The sequence below is a fragment of the Microcaecilia unicolor genome, chromosome 1, assembly GCF_901765095.1.
Source record: "Microcaecilia unicolor chromosome 1, aMicUni1.1, whole genome shotgun sequence".
NCBI lineage: Eukaryota > Metazoa > Chordata > Amphibia > Gymnophiona > Siphonopidae > Microcaecilia > Microcaecilia unicolor.
This window is the reverse complement of record NC_044031.1, coordinates 118,511,541-118,530,920: the sequence shown is the minus strand read 5'-3', so window position 1 is coordinate 118,530,920 and position 19,380 is coordinate 118,511,541. Positions and strand designations below refer to the sequence as shown.

Sequence of the window (19,380 nt, the reverse complement as noted above, 5' to 3'; positions counted from 1 at the left end):
CAACACTGGGATAAAATCTGTCATATCACTTATATTAAGTGAAGGCAGTTTGAGGTTAATACTCAAACTGCAGTTATACGTTTTGAATTGTTTTAAATGTATAACTGTAAAACAAATATTCAGGAGCCTTAAATGTATGTTTTTAAACATACAGAGCTATACTAAGAGCAAAAGGGGGCGGGGGGGGAGGCCACAAATACTTATAGATTATGTGTACAGACATATTTTACCCTTGATGGAACGAATAACATGATGAGGGGATCTATACCTTGGCCTACACAATACTTACCCTTTGGTAAAGCACGTAGATCTCCTACTTGTGGGCTTAACAATATCTAATAGCAACGCATAACGCAGTAAGGATTTTGGTGGTAAGAAATATTGACTAAGGTCTTCTGCACCATCTTCAAGAAAAACCTGCAACATTTGAATAGAGATATCATTGTTCTGGGTCTTTTTTCTTTCTGCGTCTTCTGGTGTTTCCAGTTTAAAAAGGAAGGGGCCTTGTTCAGAGTACTGTCTTGATGGCTTGCTTGTCATTTTTGTCTCTTCAGCAGGAACAAACGGCCAGTCCTTATCCAGGTTCATGGGAACACTGCGTTCTTGTAAACACATGCCTTCGGGGTTTGGGAATTCTGTCAGTATCTATAGTGACAGTAAACAAAATGTACAAATAATCACCATACTATGTAACTCTTCAGCATACTGATGGTCTGTAATTAACACTGCTATGTTTGTTAAAAAAAAAAACATAAGGTAAACGTTAGATAGTCCAGAATGTGACAGCTAGGGTAAGAGCAGGTTATGCAAACAGGATAGAGTCCGTCAGGCGCTCATGGACTTGCATAAGCACAGTTTAAGGCACTAGTGTTATTGTTTTAAGGTGCATCAGACAAAAAACAGAATTTGAGGAAGAAGGTACAGTGGTATAAACCATCTAGACCACCAAGATCGAGTCATAGGAAATTGCTGAATGTTCCCATAAGTCCAGAGTTTACGATGGAATGATGATGCCTGAGAGAATTCTCAGTGACCACGCCACATCTATGGAATAATTCCATTGATTTAAAGAACAGAAGTTAAGTCTCCTGATTTTTTGTAAGAAGCCTAAGACCTTTTTGTTTTTGATAGAGCAAGCCTGGTAATGAGGAGGGTCATTAAGCTGTTCATAGGAATATGGTTAGAGTACAGGTAGAATTTAAGATCTTGTGGTCTTGGAAAATTGATTTGGAGATGTGATGGGATACTTAGTTGTTCCTTGGGATGTAGTTAAAAGATTAATAAAGGAAGAGCTCTGTATATGTTTCTATATTTTATTGTTTTTATAAGTTATATTTTTATTGCTGATTTTATTGAAAACTGCATTGAATGTATGAGCAGGAATATGTTATAGAAAACGTTTAAATAAAACAAACTTAAAAACTGTAATCTAACGGTAAATACTGAGGGAATGAAGCAGAAATTATTGGGGTCGCTAAACGCAATGAAAATTACCTTTCCCTTGATACAGGAGTACGTTCAATATTGGGGGTGCTGAGCTGGCTCCAATGGTCACGGCCACAGAAAGATTGATAAGCACTGGCCTCAAAGTCATCTAGTACTTTGTAAATTGTGTGATGTGAGCCACTGTTATAAAATAGCTCTGTCCCACCCCCCTTTGAAGTATGTGTACAAAATGTAGAAATTAGGGTTACCATATTTACCCTAAGAAAAAAAGAGGCTACATGCCCTGCCCCCTGTCACTCCCCACTCCCCAAAGAAAGCCAGATTCCCTCTCTCCTCCCCATGTAGATCCCCTCCCCAATTTTCCAGCCTCCCTTCAACCACATGACTCCATTCACTACCCCTCCCCTCCCCTCCTTTACCTTAGTGTGGTGCCCTGGTAGTCTAGTGATCTCTTTGGGGCAGGAAAGAGACCCCTCTTTCCTGCCCAGCGTGTCTGCAGACTGTATTTCTCCCGACGCCGATTCAAAATGGCTGCAGAGAGTTCAAGCAGTGACCTTGCATGACTTCTGCAAGTACCACCCAGTAATCGCCAAATGCTCTAATGTGGAAAACAAAAAGGGCCAGCTTAAATGATCAAACGTCTTGGCCGCATATAGACTGATCAAAAGCACGGGTATCTCTTGCACTTGACTATAGGTCTGTCACAGATTCAGGGAAGGTGAGCCCTTGGGCCGCCGCCAGATACCAGCTAGCGGCAGGCGAACCACCCGGACAGGACAAAGCACTAAAGCAAAACCCAGGTCAGGCAGAGCTGGAGCTGGGGACAAGCACGGCTGGGACTGACGCTGAAGACAAGCACGGCTGGGACTGGAGCTGAAGACAAGCAGGGTTGGAACAGGAGCCAAGGTCAGGAAAAGCAGGTAAATCCAAATAGGAGATAACACAAGACCAGGCACATGCAACTAGGCAGGAAACCTTGTTGCAAAGGAAATGCATGAGAGGCTCGTGGTTCCTTATAAAGGCCCTCACTAATATTGTCACAACCTCAGATGCACTGGAATGAGGATTGGAACACACTGAAGAACACAGCTAGGGCACCAAAGGGAGGCTAGAATACTGGGACATCAGACTGAGGCTTTGATAGTCCCTGGAATGAGAGCTGGAAAACAGGGAAGCAGGCAGCAGAGGCATCAGTGCAAGAGGAACATAATGCCAGGGAGGTAGTCTGGAGAAGCCACGGAGACCAACCACTGGAAAGAAAAGTGAATCGGGGTGCGGGGGCACTGGCGCAAAACTCCGAGAAGGAGCCGCGCGGGAAGAACGGCGCTTAACTTTGGCCGCTTTCTTACCATCGCCCGAATCAAGGGCGACCATAGCATTAATGTCGCCCAGCTCGAGGGCGGCCCAAGAAGGAGCCGTCCGAGCAGAGTGGCCGGCCAACATGGAGTGGGCGAGCAGCAGGGGATGGGCGCTTATGGCGGGAAAAACCGGGACACTGACCGGACTCCAAACTGATGCTTAACAAAGGCGATTCAGGTTTTGAAATCCCCGCATCCCCGCTAGACGCACCCACGCGGTCCGGGGAGCGAATCCTCACGCCCTCGCCCTCTGACGCCATAAGCCACGTGGAGACCGAACGGGGAACCCCCTGCCCGCTATAAAAAGGTAAAATTACCTGCTTCTCGCTCCGAGCTGTAACGAACTGGTGTCCCAGTGAGCAGCTGCAATAAACGTTGAAATAAACGCCCTTAAGGACGTCCAAAAATTTTTTTTTTCAATGGAGCCAGTGGGAGGGGGGAGAAAAGGAGGGACCTGGCACCACCAGGTTTGCACTTGCTCAAGAAGAGCCCTCAACCCCAGGTACTCAACAAAACCTAAAAATTAGGCTTGGAGACCTAGCCAGAGCTGCTGCTGTGTGTGACCACCACCTGCTGAGATAGAGAACATACTGAAGAGTTTCCGGCAGCACATGACCACATATAGGGAGGCAAAAGGATTGCTCTCTATCTCCACCTGCTGGTAGATGGACACAACCCACCAGTCTATGGATTGATCTGTATGATGATATGGAAAGGAACTTGAGAACAGGGCTGGAATCAAACAACAGCCAGCAGACTTCCACAGGCTGTCCTTGAGACCACAGTTCCCCCTGGAATCAGGGACATCCTGGACCCCATATCTAGTGTCCGGTTCTTTGGTCACAGTACATGACATCTTAGCCTGAGGTTTCTTAGGACAAACCCTAGCCAAGCCCTGGTTCTCGGATGAAGGAACTGAAGAGGTCTTGCTCTGAAGAAGCCTCCCTCCCAATCGGAGATCTGCAGCATCCTTGCTCTCTTGATGTGGGGAACTTGTCTCCAGTTGTTGCTCAGGGCAGACCTTAGCCATAATCCCAGTAGTCCAGGGCAGAACATCAGGAACATTAGCAGTGGCTAAGGTGACAGCAGACACCTTGGAATCCAAGCAACATTGATCACAGGCATCACTCCAAGAAGTAATTTCACCTCTCTCCCAGTCTAATGTTGGATTGTGTCTCTGTAGCTAGGGTAAACCTAAGACGATGGGCTTCACGGATGTTTACAGGACATATAGAGTAATGTCCTCCCTGTGGTCACCAATACTCAGATGCACTGGAACAGTCTGTGTTTTCAGGTGTCTTTGAACGTTACCATAGACTGAAGAGACCGGAATGGTCTTGGGACAAATCTTAAGTAGGGATCTTGAAATGCCGAACCAGAGCCTCATCTATGAAGTTTCCACCTGCTCCCAAATCCAGGAAAACATCAGTACGCTTCTCTCCTTGATCTAGATCAAGAACTGCTGGAATTAGGAATTGGATATGAAGAGTCTCTAGAGGTGGTCCCAGCGCTGTACCCACAGCCAGAGGTAGGTTCTAAGATCCAGACTTATTTGCCCCGAGGACTGGGATGAAAACCTCTGGTTTAGACATTGTTTTGATAGGTAGAGCAAAGAAAGTGGTCCAAAACCCAGAATCTGTATGAAATCATGTTCCTCAGCTACTTAGAAGGATTTTAACAAGGATGAAATGGGCACTTGGCTCAGAAGCTGCAGCAACGTAAGGCAGCTGAGGAAAAACAGTATGGAGAGACAGAAAAACTCACTGATCTTTCCCACTCCCAGCTTTCTCAAGAAGACTAGGAAACGTGCATGCATTCAAGCAGATCAGTTTTTAAAAAGGTGGAAATAGCTGCAGGAATCAGGGTAGATAGCAAGTATCTGGAACAAGGCATACAATTAGGAACAGAGCTGACTAGGGCAGGTACACAGAGGCTTATAATTGTGCCAAAGTAGGCAGATAGATAACAGTTATATGTATTTTATAAATTAGGATACAGAAAAATTAAGTGCAATTTGATAGCCTAAATACAGTGGGGGAAATAAGTATTTGATCCCTTGCTGATTTTGTAAGTTTGCCCACTGACAAAGACATGAGCAGCCCATAATTGAAGGGTAGGTTATTGGTAACAGTGAGAGATAGCACATCACAAATTAAATCCGGAAAATCACATTGTGGAAAGTATATGAATTTATTTGCATTCTGCAGAGGGAAATAAGTATTTGATCCCCCACCAACCAGTAAGAGATCTGGCCCCTACAGACCAGGTAGATGCTCCAAATCAACTCGTTACCTGCATGACAGACAGCTGTCGGCAATGGTCACCTGTATGAAAGACACCTGTCCACAGACTCAGTGAATCAGTCAGACTCTAACCTCTACAAAATGGCCAAGAGCAAGGAGCTGTCTAAGGATGTCAGGGACAAGATCATACACCTGCACAAGGCTGGAATGGGCTACAAAACCATCAGTAAGACGCTGGGCGAGAAGGAGACAACTGTTGGTGCCATAGTAAGAAAATGGAAGAAGTACAAAATGACTGTCAATCGACAAAGATCTGGGGCTCCACGCAAAATCTCACCTCGTGGGGTATCCTTGATCATGAGGAAGGTTAGAAATCAGCCTACAACTACAAGGGGGGAACTTGTCAATGATCTCAAGGCAGCTGGGACCACTGTCACCATGAAAACCATTGGTAACACATTACAACATAACGGATTGCAATCCTGCAGTGCCCGCAAGGTCCCCCTGCTCCGGAAGGCACATGTGACGGCCCGTCTGAAGTTTGCCAGTGAACACCTGGATGATGCCGAGAGTGATTGGGAGAAGGTGCTGTGGTCAGATGAGACAAAAATTGAGCTCTTTGGCATGAACTCAACTCGCCGTGTTTGGAGGAAGAGAAATGCTGCCTATGACCCAAAGAACACCGTCCCCACTGTCAAGCATGGAGGTGGAAATGTTATGTTTTGGGGGTGTTTCTCTGCTAAGGGCACAGGACTACTTCACCGCATCAATGGGAGAATGGATGGGGCCATGTACCGTACAATTCTGAGTGACAACCTCCTTCCCTCCGCCAGGGCCTTAAAAATGGGTCTTGGCTGGGTCTTCCAGCACGACAATGACCCAAAACATACAGCCAAGGCAACAAAGGAGTGGCTCAGGAAGAAGCACATTAGGGTCATGGAGTGGCCTAGCCAGTCACCAGACCTTAATCCCATTGAAAACTTATGGAGGGAGCTGAAGCTGCGAGTTGCCAAGCGACAGCCCAGAACTCTTAATGATTTAGAGATGATCTGCAAAGAGGAGTGGACCAAAATTCCTCCTGACATGTGTGCAAACCTCATCATCAACTACAGAAGACGTCTGACCGCTGTGCTTGCCAACAAGGGTTTTGCCACCAAGTATTAGGTCTTGTTTGCCAGAGGGATTAAATACTTATTTCCCTCTGCAGAATGCAAATAAATTCATATACTTTCCACAATGTGATTTTCCGGATTTAATTTGTGATGTGCTATCTCTCACTGTTACCAATAACCTACCCTTCAATTATGGGCTGCTCATGTCTTTGTCAGTGGGCAAACTTACAAAATCAGCAAGGGATCAAATACTTATTTCCCCCACTGTATATATATTCTTAGTGCCCAATTCTGCTGCAGAGCACAATGACAATGGTGCCAAAAGAGAAGCACTTCTTAGGAAGGCTAACCTTATTGCAGGGGAGGATGACGACCTCTTGAAGGAGGAAGAGATGAATCGTAAGAAAATCCTATATAGGTCAGGTTCCACCACTCATGGCATAATACCATCTAAATGTATGGCATGGCACTTAAATCAAGCTGAATGCCATTTTCCAGAAAAACTGCAACTCTGAGGGCCTCTGGAACAATGTCAAGGCTAAACAGGGATCTTTCCAGTCTGGTTACTATGTTCTTGATCAAGCACTAGGTGGTCTTGTTCAAGCTAAACGATGCTGCTAATTTCTGGGATCAGCCAACTGGATACCTTCTACTCTATAGCAAAATAACTGAAGTACTTGTCCCCATCTTACGCTGCTAGGTGAGTTCTCTTGCCATGCCTTGTTTTTTTCTAACAAGACTTGCAGCCTGTGGCAGTGTAGCTTCCCCATCTTTGTATGCTTTCTTAGAGCTTCTATGGTATGCAGCCTGCCTGGAAAGGGTGCTAACTTCAAGGCAGACTGAGGCTGGAGTCTTACACCTGACTGCATGGGTGCTCTAATAAGCAACAGATGGTATCCCCAGTCTTGATGGAAAGGCACGTCTGGTGGAGGTCTGGGTCACAACCATATGAAAGCCAACAGGATGTGCTATGCATATAGGGCTGATTATTGTCTCTTACCAGGCTGCCAAATTGCTGAACTCTTGGACTTTTGCTCAGGGAAGCACAGCAATACACTAGAATAAGTATACGACCCCTATGCACGCTTCAGCTACTATTTATCTCTGTGTTTCCTAGTTGTAGAAAGAGAGCAGACTACATAGATGCAGACAGACAGGCACAAAGAGGATGGGCAGGCAGACAAGAAGACAAAGAACAGGAGAACACAGAGATGCAAAGAGTAAGTAGATGACAAACAAATTGAGGAAAAATAGAGGAGGGTTAAGAGCAGAGAAGAGAGTAAACATGAGGGAAAAGGAGGCTCAGAGAAGGCAGAGACAAAGATGAAACATAAAAAGAAACACTGGTCGACCAATAAGTCTCAAGCTGATCTCCAGCACCAACCAGTAACCCACCAGTCAGCTTTAAAATGACATGTTGTTTGAGGCTTAGGCACCATTTATTGCAGGTGTAAAAGTGTGTGGCCAGTTTCTGTGAGATAGATGTGTACATAAATAAGCATAGAAAGCAAGTAATTATGTGCCCAGCACAGAAAACACCTCTTTTGTAAGTGCAGACTTTTCCATATTATTAACTATATATGCACATAATATCCCCACTTATAAAAGGCAAGCAACACATAAATTTCATGCCATTTCTATGTAGGTACTTGCAGCGCAAGTTTACAAAAAGTACTCCATCATGGTTAAACAAGTTTCATAACCTAGTGCACACTTTTTAACAGGGTAGAATGACCAAGTATAAAGGTGTCAATGGCAGGAAAACAAAGAAATGCAATCAGTTGTCCGACACTTGTGTGGCTCCACTTTACAGCTTGTCATGGAGCAAATAAAACATTCCACTACATATTTCACTCAAAGAATAGTTAAGCTCTGAAACTGGGGGATATGGTAACAGTGGTTAGCGTATCTAGGTTTAAAAAAAAGGTTTAGACAAGTTCCTGGAAGAAAAGATCTCAGTCTGTTATTGAGATGGACATGGGGAAGCCACTGCTTGTCCCAGGATTGGTAGTAAGGAATTTTGCTACTAATTAGGTTTCTGCCAGGTACTTGTGACCTGGATAGGCCACTGCTGGAAGCAGGATACTGGGCTAGATGGACCACTGGTCTGATCCAGTATGGCTATTCTTCTGTTCTTATTAAACCAGTGTCACACTTCTTATACAACAGAGTATCCTCACCTATCAGACACCCTTGAACCCTCTGTATCTAAAGGGCTATGCAGTTTTGCATTAGATATAAAAGCTTAATCAGATCCATGAATATTAACGGTTTTCCATATCTTAAACCTGGTTTATGAGATAATGCAGGTCTCGTTTTCAGAATATTTGATGATCTTGAAAAATAGACCTTTTAAGAAACTCTCAAAATGAAAAGTGCAGATTTGATTAGTTTACATCACTCTTCAGTCAGTCTACATCTTATTCTCTCCAAAATGTGAACAAAACAGATGCTCGAGTGAGAGGCTGATTTGCATGCTTATCCCAGCTGTTTGCAAGCTTCTGATAAATACAGATTAATGAAATTCAAACAGGCATCTGCACTTATGAAACTGTACAGGCAGAAGCAAAAAAGTGTACATATGTGATAACCATTCAGGATCCCCTCAGATCACAGAGAAGCATGATAGTTTTGACTGCTGATATTCATATATACTTTACTGGCTACCAGTACAATACAGGACTAACCTTGAAACTCTACGCCTGATCTTCAAGGCCCTTAAAGGAAATGGCCCCAAGTACTTGAAGAACAGGATGACCCTTTACACACCGCCAAGACTAAGGTCCTCCCAAGGAATATCCTCAACCACACCCTCTCCACAAGACATTACACAATGTGATACCTGCAAGTGAGCCTTCTCTGGAGTAGCCTCCACAATCTGGAATACACTCCCTGAAAGGCTCCGCTTAACACAAGACTATCTCTATTTCAGGAAGCAGGTGATAGATTTTCTCTTCAACCAGGCCTTTAATAGAAGAAGTAATTAACCTGTTAGTCTCTCTCTCTCTCTCACACACACAAGGAGTGGCACAGGCTGCGCATACTGCAGCAGGACATGTTTATCACCTCTCTGACCTTACATAAGTACATAAGTAATGCCACACTGGGAAAGACCAAGGGTCCATCGAGCCCAGCATCCTATCCACGACAGCGGCCAATCCAGGCCAAGGGCAACTGGCAAGCTTCCCAAACGTACAAACATTCTACACATGTTATTCCTGGAATTGTGGCTAACATGTATAGAATGTGTAACTTATGTGTAACTTTCTTTAAATTAGTCCCCTTATTTTCTAACATCTCTTACTCTCCTACCTATCTATATGTTCTGTTGTTGCTTATACCCTAAGCTGTCTATTAAAATGTTTTATTGTGTATTGTGTTAACATTGTAAGTAGTATACTATTTCATACTTTGTATTATTTGAACATTTTTACTGCTGTAATTGTCTATTGCTTATATTTGACTTATTCTTACTGTACACTGCCTTGAGTGAATTTAAAAAAAAAGCAATATATATATACTCATGTGTGTGTATACACCCTCCAAAAATGTATGCTACTATTTATCATAGTCTGTAGTGCACAAAGATGTACCTAGTGTATTATAAAGCGTTTTCTGCATGCAAAGCCTATTTTACCCGAGCAAAATTGTTTACATAAATTTTCATGCATCAAGTTTTATGTGATCTGTGCCAGGTATTCCTTGGGGTGTAATTTGACAGAGTGAGCACACACATAAATACATGCACAAATATAAGAACATAAGAGTAAACATACTGCGTCAGACCAATGGACTATCTAGCCCAGTATCCTGTTTTCCCAAATAGTGGCCAAGCCAGGTCACAAGTACCTGGCAGGAACCCAGATTACCACATTTGTAAGAGAAGGTATAAATTTGTGTATCGGCATTTGTGCACCACTGAAGTTGGATCTGGAAGCCTATTTTATAAAGGTACATAGACACCTGTCTTGTCTGCCTTTATATACAGGAACCTTCTTGGACATCTCAAATAGGTGTCCAGTTATACAAATCAAGCCTGTAATGGACAGTCCCTCTTCTTGGAGCTTACAATCTAGTCAAGGCAGTCAAGGGACAAAATGGTGAACAATTAGGCAGAAAGAGGGGTTCACTGGAAAATTTTTGATTATCATCAAATGTGACTTTGATCCTCTAAATGCTTAAGGGGATCTATGTTTATATATGTTGTTACCGATTTGTCTATTGTTATACATTCCTATATTTATTTACATAAAAAAATATTCACACATATATAAATACTAAAATGATATATATAAACATATGTATATATCACAAGCAAACAGGATAAAGGGATGCTTAGAAGCTTACCTGACTGCTGGTTTGAAAGGAAAACGGCTCAGGCAGAAGCTTTGCAATCAGAAAATACCGCAGCCTTGAATTTGGAATGCCAAGCTAGTAATAAAATAAAAGGCACATCAGCTTGCTTGCTCAGACAAAGAATATATAGAGCTAAGGAATCCAACATTTACGTAAAACTGAGCTGGAAGGTTTGACAATTAAATCTAATAAAATGTGCAACATAAAGAGTTACTATTTTCAACAGTTTCTTTCACTCCATTCTTAAGCGTAGTACATGTCTTTGGAATACAATTTCAGATTTTTTTATGTGATATATGTGTACTGCTATGGATTTACAGCCTGTCTCACTGACAGACTACTCAATAATTACTGTGGATTCTTTTGGAATCGTATTAGATGAATGAGACCTTTATTAGAGGTTCTAAAATCTACAATGATTAAGATATATACAATAATTAAATCATCTAACTAAAAGAAAGCTATAAGACAGATATATACATATTATACATGTACAACATCACTGGTCAGGAATTTCTGGCCCTTATCTCATCAGCTGGGAGGCCTGTTGCAGCGAAAGCCCAAAGTCTTTTCTGCACGATGCGTCCACTCACAGATGAGCCTCAAAGTTCTGCTGACACAAGCCCCCCTTTTATGAAGCTAAAGCTTATTTTCAGAGCCAAGGAAAATTACAGAATGCTTGAGAATAGGTAAACAAGCCATACTGTGGGAATGTGGTCACATGTTTCCAAGTCCAGGTGGCCAGTCTGAACTTCAAAAAAAAAAGGACCATCCTCCTCTTTACATACCAAATTAATTAGAGCTGTGTCTTATCTTCTGCATTTCAACTTATTTTCACACAATCAAAGTTAAACAATCATTTTTAAACAGAATTACTTCTAATCAACAATACAGACCCCAAGTGCACTTGTTAGTCAAGGCAGATTGAGTTGAAAAGCAATCTCTAAAATCTGTTTTATTACAATATGCTGTGAAGATTTTCATGTACTCTTTATGTAACATAAAAATGGCTCTTAGTAACACTGGCCAAAAGGTGGGCCAAGCACTGTCTTTTCAACTGGAACACCCACAACTTTCATAACCTGTACTGGATGGGATAAGAGTGACTGACTTCTTGAACGTATCTTCCACACAGACTATATACTAGGTTAGGAAAAAGAGAGATTCTAGAAGATAACTTTTTGTCCAATACATCTTAGTTGAGGTTTCTAAGAACACACAACAGAGAAAAGCTGAAATTGAGAGAATATGGTATACTACAGCAAAACTTTGCTACTCACCTCTGAAAGACATTGCCTATTCTAGGATATCATTAAAGTTTATAAAATACTAGTAAAAAAGGCCCGTTTCCGAAACCAATGAAACGGGCGCTAGCATGTGGCTTTTTTTTTGTGTGTGTGTATGTGTCACAGAGTTATTTTGTGTGTGTGTGAGTGTGTGAGAGTGCGGTGTGTGTGCAGGTTGTTGATGTGTGTCTTTTTTTGTTTTGTTTTTTCCAGCGGTGGTTCTATGCTCTCCATGCTGCACAGATAATGAGCCATTCTGCTGGGGAATGCTCCTCCCTTATTGTCACGTAGTTTCCTCTGATTGGTCCGTCTTACGTTGCCTAGTGTTGCCTGGGAACGGTGTTGTGATGGTCCTTTGTGTTTCAGAATGTTGAGGGTGTTTTTTCTGATTGGTCCGTCATGCGAGGGCGGGGCAGAGAGACATGGTCAGTGTTGTGGCTTCACCACCATGAATCCATGAACCCTTCAGTGAGTGACTGAGTGACTTCAGAACGTTGTCTTCAGAACGTTGAGGGTGAGTTTTATTATAGTAGATAATGAACACGGGAATGTGCAGAATCTTAAGAGAATATTTTAATTTACAAGGACTTCAAGATGGTAACAGCCTGGGAAGGTTTTAAGTTCTTCCTCAATAAACACAATTAGCATAAACCTAAATATACAAGTAGTTCTAACTCAAAAGGACAACACCACTGTAGGCAGTGTCCAGTGATCCAAGCAACTGATCTGTTTGATGCTAAAACAAAGGAAAAGGGTATTTCCTCTGATGGTCTTTGTTCCCCAAAATATATCTTTTTATGCAAATAAGTACCATATAGCTAAGTAGGACCAGTTTTAGAAATCCCTTCTATGAATGGGTGGAATTCTCAATAGCCATAGTAGACAACATTCTACTGTAGAGACAGTATGCTACCAGTCAATATTAGAACGTCCTTTGGTTACACTACATAGTTATCCTCAGATGTCATCTCTCTCCTTTTAGAAGCGGTTCATTAATAAGTCTGAGGGAAAATCCTGATTAGAGGTTGTGTTAAGTCAGAGGTCCAGTGAACAAAGCCTAGCCCAACTCTCAATAATGTCAAAGAATAACCTATATGTGATGAAATAAGCACTAGTGAAAATGGAAAACTTGCTTTTCCATGGCTGCCGATGTTATTTATTAGGATTTATTTACAGCCTTTTTAAAAGAATTCACTCAAGGCGGTGTACAGCAATGTAGCTCAAAGATTAGGCTATGGAACTTCCATTAAATATGGCCGACTTCCATCTCAATATTTAAACACTAATTTAAGTTTAGCAGGTCTATTAACCTTCATGTGCTTTCTTTAATCTTTCATCTCTATCAACAATATGCTGTAAAATGGAGGCATATAAAATAAGAAATGAATTCGACCTCAGTGTTAACTCAAGTCTAATCTCTTCTTTATGTTATTTTGGAGATTCTCTATAACTACCCTGTACAAATCCTTTTTAGTGCTTTCACTGAAATTTCAGTAAAACAGTTTCAAGATAAGGCACTATACAACATGAATGATGTAACTGGATTTTATCAACTCTTCCAAGATTTATGGTTTTCTAGTAAAATATTTCTTCACTTTGAACAATGAATATATGACTCTTCCATTTTCCTTGTCAAGTTTTCCAGATATAAACCATACAAAAAGGAACCCAGTCACATTTGAAACACCAAACTGTTGAAAAATGATGTTCAAAAGATAATTCTCAAAAGTTTAGTGCAGAGATCTAATAGCTGTACTGGTACAGGAAAGAATTGAATTATTTGCAGGCTGCAACGGTTGTAATTGACCAACATAAGAACAATCCAGAGAGGATAATGTAAGTGAACCTATGAAAAACCTTGACAAGTTTCTAAGCACCTCTTTTAAACTTCTCCTAAGTTGATTTCTTTTTGCTCTATCTGTTGCTGCATCCCAGTCTCCCCATTTCTCAATCCTCCCACACTCTCTCTAGTCTCAACATCACCCTTTTGTCCAGAGTCTCCCTCTCTCTCATCTGTCATTCTCCGTAATCTCCCTCTCTCATCCCATCCCTATCTGCAGAAGTCCCTCTTACTCTGCTCCACAATGAAAATAACTTCATTAGGCCGACACAGGCTGTCACTATCGCTACTGTCGTATTCTCCTTTTCCTGCCAATATCACTCCTCACATTGTCTTGCTTAGGTTGCTACCTCCATCTCCCATTTCCTGCACTGGCCACTAACCTCTTCTCCTCAGTCCATGCAGGCCACTGATGCTGCCTCCCTCTATATACCATAATAAAATTTAGAGTTGCCATAGCACCCAGGATCTGATAAGCCCTGACCTTTGAAACTCCAAAGGAATCAACTGAAGAAGAGACTTTACAGTTTTGAAGGTTCATGCACAACATCTTTAGATAATTGACACAATGCAAATGATGAGAAGCATGTAAAAAGACTTATTTGAATGTATATATCAATAAATATTTAAATATCAGTAGTAACCATTACATATTTAGAAGAATTGTATCACTTACACAAGTTGGAGATAACAGAAATTCTTGATATTGAAATCCACATTTTTCTAATGTTTGTAGAAACACATTCCTGTTTAAAAAAAAGATTTTAAAAAAATGTTCCTTATTTATTTTTATTTATTGCATTTGTATCCCACATTTTCCCACCTAGTTGCAGGCTCAATGTGGCTTACAGAGTTTGTTATGACATTGTCATTCCATGATATCACATGTTTAATGTTTAATGTTAAAACTGTGAAATTACAGCTGGATAACCGAAGTTAAAGCAACAGTATTATTAGTGAAGAATTATATTCACTTGATGGTTAAGACAAAGAAACTACTAACATCCTTTTTGTTTATGATTTCTAAATGCTAGTGCTTCAACTTTCTATTTGGTTTTCTTAGCGAGACATTTAAGCACGCAGGGTTTACTGTGCTAACGCTCATCAGAACCCCATCACAATATTTCAGTGCCATGTCTAAAGCATGAATCCAGAAAATACTTATTCATACCTACCGCAGCTAAATGTAACACCTTCAACTACTGAGAAAGGGTAAGCTAAATCCCAAAAAGCCTCATATGTACCAAACCAAAGAACAGCCCCAGAATACAATAATTTAAAAAAACAGGGACAAGATCAAAATGTGCACACTCTTCTATTCCTAAAAAAAGGCATGAAAATATAAGACAAAATATTCAGCTGAAAGATGACCTAAGAATAAGATCCGGTAAACAAGCTGTAGATAATCTGCAGAATCTAGCAACTACTGTTAATTTAAACTCTCTATATCTCTCGCTTAAATACAATTTTTTTAAATTGAATTTCTGGTAAACACACACTCATCTCCTGTGTCTCTTTTATCTGTAGTTCTGTCAGGAGGGCATATATCTGTGCCAAGGCCCCTCTCTCTTCCCTCCAGTTGTAGATGAAGTCTTCTATATTATTTCATAGTCTTCTATTATTGTTAGGTTTCTCCGGTAGTGTTGTTTTTCAGAGTGGAGCTAGTGTACTACTTGTAGTACTGAAAGAACTGTTGGGGGTTTGTTGGTATCTGCTTTCTATTTCTGCTCTATGATTCTTCCGTTGTTAATGTAATCTCTTACGTGTTGCAGGTGATTTGTTATCATCCATTGAAACCTGTTTTTTTTCCCCCCTTGAGCTGAAATTTGGGTCATTCAGTATTTTCTTGATAGGTGAGTGCTCTGGTTCTATTGCTGCCCATTGGGCCACTATATGCCAGTTTTTAAATGTGGGGCCTATTAGTGGGTGGGTTTGCCATCTTGTGGGGAGTTTTTCCTTGGGGCAGAATAATAATGTGGCTGGGGAATCTGCAGTCTGATCTCTGCCTTCTAATCCCCCCAGTGTTGGTCCTAAGTACCAGTGTAGTACTGTTCTGCTCAGGGCAGCTTGGTGGTAAATAGAATGCGTCTGCCTCTTAAAAACAAAAGTCAGTTAAATTAATTTAAAAAGAAGCTCATGTAATGTAAGAGAAGAAGTGATATTGGTGATTATCGACTCTGCTCATCTAAAAGGGGCATAACGTTATGACTGTTCCTCATCATACAACAGAAATACAGAGCTGCTCTATACTGTATCTTCATTTATTTACACTGCAAATGTTCTTTTTATACCTGTATCAAGTTAAGCAGAAAACCTTCCTGACTAGATGCTAAAGCCACCATTTACAGATCACGAGAGCTTCTAATTTTCCTTTTCATATCTTTACTTTGAGCTTCAAAGATGCTGCAGGCCTTTGTAACTTATAAAGCACCTTGGGGCCCTTTTACTAAGCCACGCTCAAAAGTGGCCAGCGCTTTAGTAGCGTGTGGTTTTACTACGCGCTGCAGCCACTTTTAGTGTGGCAGTAAAATAGCCGCATCTGTATATTTTCCTGTAATGGCCACGTGCTAATTTCACAATTAGCAAGTGGCCATTATCACAGAATACCTTGCCTCCACCTGTTTACTAGGAGGTACGGGCTCCCGTGCTAATCAGGCAGCGCATGGCAATGAACCCGTGCTACCCAATTAGCGCAGGGCATGCCTACTCTCTGCCCATAGATGTGCCTCCTGTGTCAAAAAATAGAAACTATTTTTTAATGCGGGATTAGATCACGCTGGGACGCCTCAGCGCCTCCCGCACCAGTATTTTTGGTGAGCGGTAGGAAAGCACCAAAAATTCCTTACGTTGGTAACTGGAAGAGCACATAAAATATCAAAAAGCAGCATGGACATCAGACTCTCAATCAGAAAGCTTAATTCAGGTGGAATTCTTGCTGTTTGTGTGCGTCTGTGCTGGTGCCACATTTCCTGGTTCTCTTCCTACCTCTCCCTCCGCACCTTTAGTGTTCACTCTGGTGGATCCTCTTCTACTTCTATCCCTCTGCCTGTCGGCGTACCTCAGGGTTCTGTTCTTGGTCCCCTCCTCTTTTCTATCTACACTTCTTCCCTTGGTTCATTAATCTCATCCCATGGCTTTTCCTACCATCTCTATGCTGATGACTCCCAAATCTACCTTTCTACCCCTGATATCTCACATTGCATCCAAACCAAAGTTTCAGCGTGCTTGTCTGACATTGCTGCCTGGATGTCTCAACGCCACCTGAAATTAAATATGACCAAAACCGAGCTTCTCATTTTCCCCCCCAAACCCACCTCCCCGCTCCCCCCGTTTTCTATTTCTGTTGATGGCTCTCTCATTCTCCCTGTCTCCTCAGCTTGAAACCTTGGGGTCATCTTTGACTCTTCTCTCTCCTTCTCTGCTCATATCCAGCAGACCGCCAAGACCTGTCGTTTCTTTCTTTACAACATCCGTAAAATCCGCCCCTTTCTTTCCGAGCATTCTACCAAAACCCTCATCCACACCCTTGTCACCTCTCGTTTAGACTACTGCAATCTGCTTCTTGCTGGCCTCCCACTTAGTCACCTCTCCCCTCTCCAGTCGGTTCAAAACTCTGCTGCCCGTCTCATCTTCCGCCAGGGTCGCTTTACTCATACTACCCCTCTCCTCAAGACCCTTCACTGGCTCCCTATCCGTTTTCGCATCCTGTTCAAACTTCTTCTACTAACCTATAAATGTATTCACTCTGCTGCTCCCCAGTATCTCTCCACACTCGTCCTTCCCTACACCCCTTCCCGTGCACTCCGCTCCATGGATAAATCCTTCTTATCTGTTCCCTTCTCCACTACTGCCAACTCCAGACTTCGCGCCTTCTGTCTCGCTGCACCCTACGCCTGGAATAAACTTCCTGAGCCCCTACGTCTTGCCCCATCCATGGCCACCTTTAAATCTAGACTGAAAGCCCACCTCTTTAACATTGCTTTTGACTTGTAACCACTTGTAACCACTCGCCTCCACCTACCCTCCTCTCTTCCTTCCCGTTCACATTAATTGATTTGATTACTTTATTTATTTTTTGTCTATTAGATTGTAAGCTCTTTGAGCAGGGACTGTCTTTTTTCTATGTTTGTGCAGCGCTGCGTATGCCTTGTAGCGCTATAGAAATGCTAAATAGTAGTAGTAGTAATTTTCTACTTATTACAGCTTTAAGAGTTAATATGGTCCAACAGCATGCTTCAGATAACTGAATTATTCAAAAACAATTTTCTAGCACCTGGCAGAGGAGTCTTCAAATCCTTTGACATTCTCTAAAAGAATGTATTTGGGCAGCCTTTCCAACCTGCAAGAAAATTATTATTGTGTTAGCAGATAAAACAACTTTATGGAAAACTTTATAATACAAGCAGACATCAAAGATGCTATTTATCCAACAAGGTATAAAATAAGTGGTTATCAAAGATAGCAAAGGGCAGCAAAAATCTACTGCTGCTTTATTGTAAAGGCCATTGCTATATGGAATCAGGTTGCAGTGTTTATATTAATATATAATCTAACTACAGTATTTGTATGATATGTTTTATAGAAATACATGCAAAAAACAGACTATCAACAATATCAAAACTCAAGGTCCTTGAAATTTATAATACATCTATAAAATGTGTGACAAACCCCTGTGTCCTTTGACCTGGATCTGTTTTAACATAACCTTTAACCTCCCCATGCCAGTAGCAAATTTCTTGGACAGCAGGACTTCATCTACTATGAAAAAAACAACAGTCGGAGTAATGCATCTATGTGTGACTGAAACATCTGTCTGGGCATTAGCTCTATGCGTAAACATGTTCAGGAGAGATTGAGAGCATATTTCATACTCTGTCTCTTCAGACCAACATCTGTGATCAGCACTGTGATAAGGATTTCCGTCATATTAGAAGAGATTATTTCAGAGACCAGAATCAAAGAAATTGGAGAAAAAATCCTGCTGCTGATACTCTTTGTAACTCTGGTCATATCATTTAATGCTCTGTTGTGACAGGAACAAACACAGTTTGTAAGCTCGCTGGGGGAGCAGGAAATGCCTACTGTACCTGAATAAAACCCACTCTGAGTTATCAATGAAAAGGCATAAGCTAAATATAAATAAATACATCAGTGATAAAACTAGTTCATAACAAGGATGTTCATACAGATAGTTAAGTAGAACAGTTTGATGCAATTCCAGAAAAAAAAACCCTATTTATTAGCAATTTTAAAGAAAATTTATATATCAAAGTTTTGTAACTTTTTCAGATTTTACAAGTTTGATAAATCAAAGTAAGTTTTTAGCACAGACTGAAGAATTCAATAGATAAAAGGCATTTTAAAAGAAAGAGGTCAGTGAGGCAAATGAACAAAAATAAGGCAAAAGTATTTGTATAGGTAGCATATTGTGTGATCAAATCAGTAAAGCAATGACTGTGTCAGCAAATTTCATCCATCAGATGGACTGCAATGTATAACTAAGGGCTCCTTTTAGCAAATGCAACAAAGCCCATTCAATTCTTATGGGTTTCGTCGCATTTGCCATGCCAGAATCACTAGCATGGCTTTGTAAAGGGAGCCCTAAGAAATCATTTCACATGTTTGATAACTACTTTAAAAAGAATAAACAAACAATTTACCTTGGAAGGATATCAAGAACATAAAGGAAGCTCTTTGCCCTAGGATCAGCTACATCCCCTTGAAGGCCAATTCTAATGA

The 19,380-nt window shown here is 41.4% G+C and overlaps 1 protein-coding gene across 2 annotated transcripts in view; it reads right to left on the bottom strand.

The window, feature by feature from the left end:
- The window catches only part of TRDMT1 (tRNA aspartic acid methyltransferase 1), a 101,709-nt gene that overhangs the window by 16,881 nt on the left and 65,448 nt on the right, over window positions 1-19,380 (bottom strand). For both annotated transcript variants that reach the window (XM_030199580.1, XM_030199588.1), the window contains 5 exons: window positions 19,302-19,373; window positions 17,915-17,980; window positions 14,318-14,387; window positions 10,507-10,590; window positions 290-645 (listed from right to left, as the gene is read on the bottom strand). In XM_030199580.1, the coding sequence (XP_030055440.1) occupies window positions 290-645; window positions 10,507-10,590; window positions 14,318-14,387; window positions 17,915-17,980; window positions 19,302-19,373 (648 nt within the window). The remainder of the gene's footprint in view (window positions 1-289; window positions 646-10,506; window positions 10,591-14,317; window positions 14,388-17,914; window positions 17,981-19,301; window positions 19,374-19,380) is intronic.